We start from the raw sequence: 11,711 nt of genomic DNA on the forward strand, positions 1-11,711 counted from the left end.
TAAGATGACATGTACAATCACAATATGTTTGTATAAACTGAAATATTTTATGACATGCTACTTTCTGTGGCTCAGCTACTGTCAGTTGTTGTGGCATCTGGACAGTTCCTGAGGAGCCGATTCCAAGGGGCTTTTCTGCCTTCTAGTGGCGGATATAAAGTACTACAACAGCAGAGATGCGAGAAGACACAATCTAGCATTCCTTATAATCAGTAACTAATTACCATTACATGTGGGGTTCTTTATAAGTGCAACATGGAAAATAATAATAATAACAATGATAAATAATAGGAATATGTATGTACATGATACTATGATAATTGTGTGTGTGTTACACAAACACTGCTCTTTCAATTCAAAGAATCTTGAGAAAAAAATATCATGGTTCATCCACAAATATTAAGCAGCAGAACTGTTTTCAACTTTGGTGATAATAAGAAATGTTTCTTTAGCTGCAAAATCAGCATATTAGAATAATCATGGCATGTGCAGTGTTGGATAAGTTCCTTTAAAAGTAATTATAGCTACTGTAATTAGTTCAACAATGTAAGTAGATTACTTCCTAAAGCCCATGTCAACCAGCTGAACAATACAAGGATACACATGAAACTGTTCTTTCAAGTCATTCAAATAAATATAAAATTGTATAAATTATTCTTGACGTGACCAAAGTAATTTAAAGGGAGAAGTTTAAATTAAAACATACATTTTAACATTAGACATTAAAGTTTGATGTTAAATCTGCCTACTATTGTTTTATATAGAATTTTTCTATAGTCTACAGGTATTTAATGCAATTACATCAAAAGTAACTAATTAAAATACAGAAAAATTAAGAGTAATCCTTTACCAAGAGAAATGTTACGAAAGCAGACTCAAGAGACGGATAATGAAGTTAACAGGAGTTTATTGACAACACTGAGCAGAGACAGAATGCAGGTAAGTGATATGAACACTGATACTTTGGAGAGAAGTGTGCAGGTGATGAGTGGAATGGTTCTTCTTATGGAGATGGAGATGGAGACTGGTCATTTGGCGAATGAAGGTTAGCGATAGCAGTAAGTAGTCCTCTTCATATGAACAAGACCAGACCTTGAACGGAAGTGAAGAGTCTTTATAGTGGTGGTGATGATTAGGAGCAGGTGTGTGTGTGTGTGATCAGGAATGACGTGCAGGTGGGAACAGAGGAAGTGTAGAGCAGGAACCTGGCAGACCTGTACCAGGAAAATTAACAAAATTACAGTAATTAATTACTTACACCCAACACTGGTCATGTGACACTAAATACTGGAGAAATGATGCTGAAAACCAATGACATTTGACAAAATCACATTAGATGGGTAGACTGTAGACGAACATTTTGGAATAAATTAAAATAGAAAACTTTGTAATTATATTTCACAATATGACTAATTTGTATTATTACTGTTTTGTTTTTTGTTTTTTAAATAAAATCAGCTTTGATAATGTAGTTCCATAAATGTCTTACTGAAGATTATTCTGCTTATTTAAGCAAAACACAATCAAAAACTGACTGCGTCTATAAACAAGTTTCAGTTTTTTAAAGTCTGTTGGACCAAAATTGCCAATAGTTGAAACCCCCTTATATTTATACAAGTGGGTGATGCAACAAGTGTAATGTTTATTTGGAGTGAGATAAGAAGAAGAATGATCTCTAGGGCATCTGTCAAGTCCACGCCAGTGGAAAATATCATTCTGTTTAGCAATATTTTTAATGAAACCTGTGTGATTTCTGTCTGCCCATAGAAACTCTGACAGTTCAAAAGGTTCATAAAGAGATTGTAAAATAAATCCATATGAATCTAGCAGTTTAATCAAGTCTTCTGAAGAAGAGACTTGATCGCTCATCACTTTATATGATGAACACATTTAATTCATGCTTTTAGTCAGATAAACGCTATCAACGAACATATATTGAGTACATCAATTACGGTCAATGAAGCTCAAGCATAAGAACCAAAAAATGGTTTGTTCTTGCGCTTAAAGTATAAGCTCTATGTTTGCTGATCAATGTGAATAAAAGCCTAAATTCAATCTATTCATAATATAAAGCAATCGTGTCTCTTCAGAAAACTTCGATTAAACTGCTTGATTCATATAGATTTACCATCTCTTAAGGGCTTGAGCTCGTTTCAGCAGGATTGATTCTGATTGGCTGTCAATGTTTTTAACGTTCATCAGCTGGATAAAATCGTTCGGAAATTCCAACGATTCCGTTTCCCTGTGCCGTTATCGTTATAGCTGTGGTGTGAACTCTGCTATTCCTTAATATTAAAAATGATTTTTAGAACATAGTTATTTATATTTATACATTTATCGTTATCTTTATAGTTATTGTCCTTGGTATAAACAGGCCATTACAATACTTTTTATTGCCTTTAGTGTCAAAATCAACGAGAACGTGAAAAAAAGAGAGAAGAGAAGACAGCAATTACTTTGTAACTTGCCCTTTGCTTTCTTCTGTTGATGTGTGATATGAAAATGTGAATCAATAAGCTTGATTTCTCTTTAGAATTTTCAAATGACTGGGGTGTCCAGTAAAAAATAAATAATAATTATTATTTTAATGGAAATATAGCTTGTGAATGGCCATGGAGTGGTCTGGTAGGCTATTTAAAAAAAAAAAAAAAAGTCCTCATTTTGACCAGGTTAATGATTATCTTGGTCAAGTTGGTAACTTGTTTAACTCCCCAGCATAGCAGAGACCAAAACCAGAAAACAAAAGCTACAGTCATTTATGAGATGAAAATGAGAGTTCCTGTAAAAATCATCTGCTTTTCCTGTTTCCTATTTTCTGTTACCTTTGTGCAAGGTCAAGGTGAGTTTATAATTTTTACCATGTAGAATGTTTATGCATGTTATGTATATTACAACACTTTTCAATGACCTTAAGTGGTTTTAAAGAGTGTTGACTACTATTACATCTTTGTGTAATGTTTGTTTGTACTTCTCAGAATGTCTAAGAGAGGATATTACATATGAAAACATAGAACCAGTATCAAAACCTTCATATGACGACGATGAAACAGTGAAAGTGAACTGTGTGACAGGTTATATCGGCTTTTATAGATTAAAGTGTAAAAATGGACAATGGCTGACGTTCATTGCACGAAGCTGCTCAAGTAAGACAAATTCAATATGGTGACCACATCAGTTTTTCTCATTTAATTCAAATGTTCACTTTCAGAGGACAACTTGTTTGATTTCTGCAGAGAAAAAATGTGGTCACCCAGGGGAAACAGCAAATGGTGATTTTAAACTTATAGAGGGCAGAGATTATACTTATGGAGCAACAGTGGAGTATACTTGCAAGAAAGGGTAAATGTGAAAAAGTGTTTTCTAATGTATAAAGTTCAAATCTGTCCTGTTTAACTTGACACTACTTAGACTTAAAAAGTTGAAATAATTTGTGTTCATAGGTATGAAATGACAACCAGAATCAATCGACGTCACTGTAGAATGAAAGGGTGGGATAATTCTATCCCTGTCTGTGAGGGTACGCTATCTTTAAAATCTGTTTACATTATTGTCTTTTGATTCAGAAAGGTGCTGTAAGCGATTGTTATGGTAAGGTACATAGAGAACGAATCTACTCTCTAGAAGATATCACTGAAATAACTGTCCTGGGAAATCACGTGATGACACTGTTTGCTATATGTAAACAGTAACATTAAAGAGCCTCGTCCAGAATGATTGTTTAGCCAATAGCCAATCATAAGGCTTTTGATGTGCTCTCTGCCTGTCAATCATTTTGCACATTCCCAGCAGGCACTCGTAGTGGTTTTCACAATGCATAATGTTCAAGATCGCAGACATTGAGCATTGATACAGCTTCTTTTGTTGGTGGAGGGAAATAAAACTCATATGGCAAGCTTGATTTGCTCTTGCCTAACTTGACAGGTAAATATACTTTCGTAAAAACCACGGGGGTGTAGAAATAGGGGCATGTCTACATCGATGACGAAAGTTCTTGAACTGCTAACGTTGCTTACAGCACCACAAGGGCTGCCAGGTTTCCCAAAGCACAATGTAGAACATTAGTGACATGCTGGTTGCATTTAATCTCCGTGGTAGTTTTCTCAGAATCAATGCCATCAAAGTTGCACGCAAAGACGTTCTCTCATAAAAGAGTAGAGCATCGGGCCACTCAAAAGTAGATTAGGCTACAACTTCAACTGATCGTTAAACTTCAAATTCGAAAGGACACAAAATAAATTGACAAAGTCAATGTACACTATATTCAAGATTTTTTTTCCAACTTAAAAACTATGTCTACTCCACATTTTGCACACAAAACTAATATGTCTGTATTTAAAGAAGGCTACATGATAGACACTATGACCCTGTTTACAGCTGGTATTAGAATGCGTTTTGTTCGATCGGATCACAAGTAGACGAGGGAGACACATTCCCGTTTACACCTGGTGTTTTGATCCGTCTCTTTTGTCCACTTTTGACGACTTCTGTCCTGATTTCTTTGAGGGGAGGGTCTATGGGCGGGTAAATGTATGGGCTTTTTCAGATCTTTCAATCTAATGTAAACAAACTCACACAATTTACATATGAGCGCGCATGGAGACAACGGAAAAACACACTGAGAGCAAAAGCTTTCATTTCTACTCTGACATACGCAAGACCACGCCGAACACTGTGAGTGTGTGTTAGAAATCAGGAATGGTGTGAGAACATTGTGTCTGGTGTGTTTTTCGTCTTCAAACCAAACTTGGGTCACCAGCCGACAAAGTTTAAATCCCTTCTGACTTGTGTGCGTCCATTAATGTTTACTCATTAGGTCAGTAGGTTTTGAGAAGATCCGGTAGAATGCGGTTTCAACTACCTCTGGAAGTGGTCGAAAGTGGACCGTCCCCTTATTTAGTGTCGTCCACTTGTGATCCAATCGACCTAAACAAATCTTAATACCAGGTGTAAACAGGACCAAAGATATGTAGTCCAGCTTTAATATGCAACTAAATGAAGTCAAAGTGTGATGATTAGTTTTTGAATCATTTAAATTGTTACATGTATGTGAATTTAATAATAAATGTCTGTGCTTGTTTTTGCGGCCTGAACATATTGAATCGGCTTTTGTCGGGTTGTGGAATGTCTGAGAAATGACATACTGTAATCTGGTGATTGTCCACGTTGGTCAGCGTCTGTCGGTGCAGTGTGAATTGGTCTTTACACGTAGCATGGCAGTCACATATTGCATATTGCATAGTGGAAGTCAAAAGTGCTTAGACCTCCATGTAACTGTGACATGGAGTCTGTCACTGCAAAGAAGAAGAGCTACATTTTTGTGTTGGAGAGATAAAATCACAGAGAAATTTATGAAAATTGGGATCTTAGTGGATCTGACATCTCCTGTTACTGATGCACTTGAGTTGTACTTAATGGTTAGCGGTCTACATGCTGGTTTGGGAAACAGGCATTGCTCCAATGTTAAAGTAACATTTGACATACACTGTAGAGCGATTTATCAGGAAACTCAGCCTAAATCAGATTATTTGTTTTCCTAGAGGTGAGATGCCCTGTAATTCGCACAGATGGGGATGTGACTGCATCAGGGAACAGACGGGAAGGAACTTATGGCGATGTTATACATTTTGAGTGTGTGTCTTCTGAGAAAAAGCTAGATGGAAGTAGTGTCATTCATTGTATGGAGAATGGCGTTTGGAGCGGACCTGTTCCACAGTGCATAGGTTAATTCCACAGTCTCTTGCTTTATTCAAGATCACTGCTTGATGTACTTGCACATTTCATGAGGAGATAACTAATACTAGAATTCCAAAATCATTTTCATCCGTAGACCATTGGTACAGATAATTAGTGTTGCTATAATGAATTGTGATATGCTAGTAGAGTATATTATAACCCCTAATAGACACTTTTTTTGCTGTACAAAACTGGTAGTATTTTTTATTTTGTGTAAACTAATTTTTCCTAATTATTGTTTTTGGAAGCCAAATAAGCATTTGATGATGAACATACTTTTCGACCATTAATAAAGTAGGATCAAGTAGTATGCTTGTGTGCAGTATGAATACAATACGAACATTCACTAAGCAGTGTGTCAGATAGTAATATGTCTGAATATGCAGTATTCATAAAACAGTAAGCAACATCGAATTAGAGTTTGCCAACCATTTTTGGCATACTTGACCTTTTTCTTAACTCAGTTTTGCATTATGATGTCTTTACAGTAACTTGTCAACTTGATGTGACTGAATCTGGAGCAGTAAGAACCATACCAGAGCGAAAAACCATTTTCAAAGCTGGAGAAACAGTGGAAATTATCTGCTCTGTCAAAAACCTGTTCTTATACAACCAGGAAACATTTACATGCACAAATAATGGGAAGTGGGATTACAAGCCATCTTGTGAGGGTAAGAATGTAGAGAAACACTCCTGGATTTGGTGCTGAAGTCATTGAATATTTTTAAAAGCATGTGAATCTTGTTTCAGAGATAAGATGTCAAGTTCCACACAACCAGCATGTGTATCTACCAACATTTTACTTCCGTGGAGATCTGAATTTGAATGTAAAAAAATCTTACAGTTGTGAGTCTGGATATCGTAAAATATCAGCGGAGGCCACATGTGCACGAGACGGATGGAGGCCGAAACCACTGTGTGCTGGTATGTTCTGCTGTAGAGTATTAAAATCTGCACTACTCATAAAATCACATAATATATATTCTATGATTATGTGGATGTTTGTTTTCTAGAAATTATGTGTGACCCACCAAAAATCCCAAATGCAGAGATTGTGGGAGGTCAGAAACAAAAGTATAAAATATCTTCAAGAATAGAATATAAATGTCGTCCTGGATTTGAACCAGAGGAACTTCTACAAATCACTTGTGATTCCGAGGGCCAATGGACAGACATACAGACCTGCACTAGAAAGTTACAGTTTGATGTTGTTTTGTTGTTTGCTTTGCTTTGATTTTATTGTATCATAAATTCAGATACTTTTAAGAATCATGTACAAGCCATAGATAAATAATGTCTCGGTTACGTATGTAACCCTCGTTCCCTGAAGGAGGGAACGGAGATGTTACGTCAGAGACTGACGAATGGGGGGAGAGCCCTATCACCTTCGAGTTATTAGAAAATGAGCCAATGGTATGACAATACCATGGGTCTGGGGAATTTGCACCGTGAACTCCGCCCCACCGTGTGGGTATAAAAGGAGCCACGGGTGCAATCTCACATTATTTTACCTGCTGAGGAGCCGAGACCTGCGCCCCGGCCGTTTCAGTGGTACAGCGGCAGTGGCATGGGGACGTAACGTCTCCGTTCCCTCCTTCAGGGAACAAGGGTTACATACGTAACGAGACGTTCCCTTTCAGTCAGTCACTACAAGTTATGTCAGAGACTGATGAATGGGGGGCCCAATCTAATCTCGCCAATGCGGCTGTCTTCCAGTGTCCTGCGCAAGCCCCAGCTCCTTGTCGTGAGGCTAGCACAAGTGAAGGGCCAAGAATACCAAGGTACGCTGGGTAGCATATCCCAGATGGAATATGTGACACAGCGCCTACTCGCAGGGAGGACTTAGAATACACATATGACCCGAGTACGGGATGCATATGGAGAACTCAGAGGTATCCAGCCCGCAGGGTGGAATGTTTCAACCTCAAGATGGCAAGAGGGGTCTTGCCGAGGGAAAACGCGTGCTCGGAGGAGACTTACCGTGGAATATACACATGTGGGGGTTGCCCAACCGGGGAACCATGCACATGGAGGCACCTAACCGATCACGAGGGCTGACCAACCGGGCATACACTCTGGTGATGGCATCAGCAGTGCAGGAGGAACTCATCTGAGTAAAATAGTGCACGTATCCAGTCTGAGTGAGGTGGAGTTTGCGATGCAAATTCTGCAGACCCATGGTATTTTCATACCATTGGCTCGTTTTCTAATAACTCGAAGGTGATAGGGCTCTCTAGCGAAACCCCCATTCGTCAGTTTCTGACGTAACTCGTAGAGACTGACTGAATGGGAACTGATATATGTGTCTTATATTAAAAATATATATATATATATTCTAATTTTAAAAAAGTAAGGCAGACACTACATACACTACTGTTAATATATTGTTGAGTATTAAAAAATAGGTTATCTTTGTATACAGATGGTACCTGTCAGGAGCAAGAACTAAAAAATGTAGAAATTCTATTTGGACATCCAGGCATCACTTCACCTTATAATCCTGGGCATATCTTAGTTTTTCGATGCACTAATGTCAACATGAGATTTTACGGCCAACGTGCAATTGAATGCCAGCCAGATGGGAGGTGGAATAACCCATATCCACAATGTGGAGGTACAAATTTATTCTTTTGTGTTTATATTTAGAAACTTTTCTATAAATCAGAATCAAAGTATTAATCAGATGTGTTAATTTAGTACCATCTGAACATGACCATCGACATTTGAAATCCTATAAATAATTAATAGTATTTTTCATATAATATTTTGCATTAAATTGTTCCTCTAGGAACAGTTGAGTGTTCCCAACCAACAAGGGACTTGCGATTTGTGAAACTGTCAGATAAGAAAACTGTGTTCAGCAACTTTGAGATACTGAGATATACGTGCAATATACCGTACAATGAAACGTCAGGAGGAGCTTTGATGTGTCAAAATGGAAAATGGAACGGAACATTTGTCTGCAAAAGTGAGTCCCACAAAATCTTGCATTCACATTTATTTACATACAATGATACAGCTGTCACGTTCATGTCTTGTTTAGTTCATAGGGGTCGTTTACACTGAAAACTTTTTATTCGTTTTGGCTGTTCATGTACACGACAACTGGCAAACATTTGAAAACGGGTTTCAGTGTGCACGTTTTTGAAAATTATATTGTTATTGTCTTGATGTAAACTACAAAAACGCGTGACGCCATGTGCATGCGTATTTTCAAAACGATCCCCATTCACACTGATCCAAGAAAGCGATTCAAAATTGTGCCAGGCCAGTAGTTGACGATGTCGGATTGTAAAGAAAATTTTATAAACTGAATATCTACTACGCATGTGCAATTGCACATGACATCACCGGTTTCACAAATTCACATTTTTGTAGTTTACACTGAGACAATAACCATATCATTTTCCAAAACTTGCACGTTGAAACCCGTTTTCAAAAGTTTGCATTTACAGGCCTTAAAAACGTCAGTGTCGTGTAAATGAATGGTGTCGTGTAAATGGACCCTTAGGCCTAGTCTACACGTACATTTTTTTAAACAGTTTTTCCTCCTCCTTTTAAAAAAACATTTACGTCCAAATGAGCAAATACACTCTATGAAGCGCTGTCAAGAGCATTCCAAACCAACAGGTGGCGATATAACCCTAACTGTAAAGCCATGTTGGCCAATCAGAAGCCTGGAAAAAAGGTTATTACCGGTTCCGGATCTGACGTTACAAGCCAAAATTTTGAAGATTTTTGAGTTTGAGTTTCTAAAAATCTTCACCCTGGAAGGAGTTTTCAAAAAAGTTCGGTTTCAGTGACCGGATACTGCGATTGCGTGTGGACGAACGGCCAAACCGCATATAAAAAGCTGCGGTTTTGAAAATACCCGGGTTTGTGTGGACAGGGCCTGAGTTTCACAGTCATGATCAGGGGTGTTTCCCAAAAGCATCATTAGCCAGCTATGTTTGCAAGTTCCGTTGTTATCAGCATAGTTCAACGAGTCGGTGTTCGTTCCAACCACCGCTCTCGACCTGTGGTTAAAGCATAGTTTCCAGTTTGCATGACATGTGGACTTCATAAATCCTTATCTTGAGCAAAATAAGTAAGCTGACATTCAGTACAATCTACTTTTTTTACGTCTTTTATTTTGTCAAGAGATTGAAAGCACCATTTTTTAAGACTGCGCATGTGCGAACGTGCTCTACTACGTAAAAACGAGCCTATGATTGAATCTGGAAATAGAGCAAAAATAACTGAGAAAAATGAGAAATAGTCCTCATGCTATGTCTGTAATTTATAGCAAACCATTTAGCATTAATTCAATCTCAAACAGATTTATTAAAAGAAGTTATTACTCCACCGTGACATCATAAACCAACATGGTTGAACGACCACTTTACGACAATACGGTTTCGGGAAACAGTCGTGACTAGCTAGTTGATTTATTCAACGATGCATCATACTATGGTAGTTAAGCGAGTTACGTCGTCGTACGGGAAAACGCACCCCTATTTGGCAGGAAGATGTGTGTTCAAAACACGTAAAGCACAGGTAGTTCCAGTCAGTTTAATCACCGTTCTGTATTAATGTGCATGAAGCGCAATCACACACACACATAAAGACAGTCACTTGCACTCAGAGACTGGAGATCATGCTTTGACCAGAAACATTCAGGAGCACAGAAATTTGTTGTCAAATGCTGCCCCAAGACTTTTATTAGTATAATCGCGGACACTAAATGCTGCTCAAAAATGTACAGTATATGAATGTAATTTTTTTTTTTTAGGTGGGATCTGTCCACCACCTCCATATCTTCAACATGGAGACTACAGCATCATCAGTACGGAAAAAGATGTGATTACAGAGGTATCGTACACTTGCCAGTCTTACTATGTGCTGGACAAGCAACAGGAATCTTATAAGTGTGTGGATGGAAAATGGGAGACTCCTCCGAAATGTCTGAGTGAGTCATTCAATTACAAATTAATTCTCTTTCGCTTTTTTGTAAAAACAAATCTCTAATTGTTTTGTATTGTTTTCCACTGGACGATGTCTCTGTCATAGGGCCTTGTGAAATTGATGACATAGTTGAGAAGTACAATCTACAGCTCCCTACAGAAAAGGTCTATATAACGCATGCTAACACGTATAGGCTTAACTGTACGGCTGGATGGAATACTGGAAGTGGGATGAGAGCATATGTGGACGTGTCGTGTTCTAATGGGAATCTTCAGATTGACAAAAGTTGTGAGTAATGTTTCTCATTTTCAATCTGAATTAGTCATGTTGGTGTTCTGTACATTTATTTATTAATAAGTTTTTTTTTTTTTTTCTCAGGTGATGCACAAAATAACTGAAAATAAACTAGAGTGGTAGTTGAGGTAATGTAACCCAGTTCGATTTTAAGAATGACTTCTAGTATTTACTTTCAGATGTTTTTTAGCACTAAATGTTGATATATAAAATGACTACTGCAAACCCAAACTGATGAATATTAAATATTTTCAGTGGCCTAATAATGTAAAAATTCAGCATGTAATTATGTTTTTGAAGACGGAGAGACACACTCAAGCTTGTATCTCATTCTCATTCAGTTACAAATATTACTTATAGAATTATATATTATCTCTGTCACAGCCACCAGCTGGAGTGCCCATGATCTCCCTCAGAGGACACTACTTCCATCTGCTTTCTCAACATGAACTACTTTTCCCATAACCCATTGCTCAGAATAACTAGTGTTTTGATTACTTTCACCTGTGTGTTATTATTTTATTTACTTTTGCCTGTGTTTTCAACCCTGTTGCTTTTTTAGATAGTCTGACCCTTTGCCTGTTATATGAACTATGATTCTAGTTTGTCCCAATAAAGCTGCATTTGGATGTTCAACGCAAGTCTCTGAGCCGTTCGTAATAATCTTAAAGAAATTGTTTGTATTTATTATCTTTTAATATTAATTTAATGACCCTTGTGATTAAAAACATGTTAGTAAT

At 37.5% G+C, this 11,711-nt stretch overlaps 1 protein-coding gene across 2 annotated transcripts; it reads left to right on the forward strand.

Annotated features, from left to right (window-relative positions):
* The first annotated feature begins 2,705 nt into the window (after positions 1–2,705).
* Positions 2,706–11,711, forward strand: cfhl3 (complement factor H like 3). Of its 2 annotated transcripts, XM_079891389.1 has the most exons (14): positions 2,706–2,839; positions 2,976–3,143; positions 3,234–3,339; positions 3,441–3,517; positions 5,538–5,720; positions 6,222–6,404; positions 6,484–6,657; positions 6,747–6,922; positions 8,155–8,347; positions 8,522–8,701; positions 10,505–10,681; positions 10,783–10,965; positions 11,056–11,099; positions 11,356–11,711. In XM_079891389.1, the coding sequence occupies exons 1-13, from the start codon at positions 2,764–2,766 to the stop codon at positions 11,073–11,075; spliced, it is 1,896 nt and encodes a 631-aa protein (XP_079747515.1). In that variant the 5' UTR covers positions 2,706–2,763; the 3' UTR covers positions 11,076–11,099; positions 11,356–11,711. The 2 variants fall into 2 exon arrangements, with proteins under 2 accessions (XP_079747515.1, XP_079747516.1); XM_079891390.1 differs by lacking the exon at positions 6,747–6,922 and having other exon boundaries at positions 8,156–8,347.

This window comes from Squalius cephalus, assembly GCF_949319135.1.
Source record: "Squalius cephalus genome assembly, chromosome: 13".
Taxonomy (NCBI): Eukaryota; Metazoa; Chordata; class Actinopteri; order Cypriniformes; family Leuciscidae; genus Squalius; species Squalius cephalus.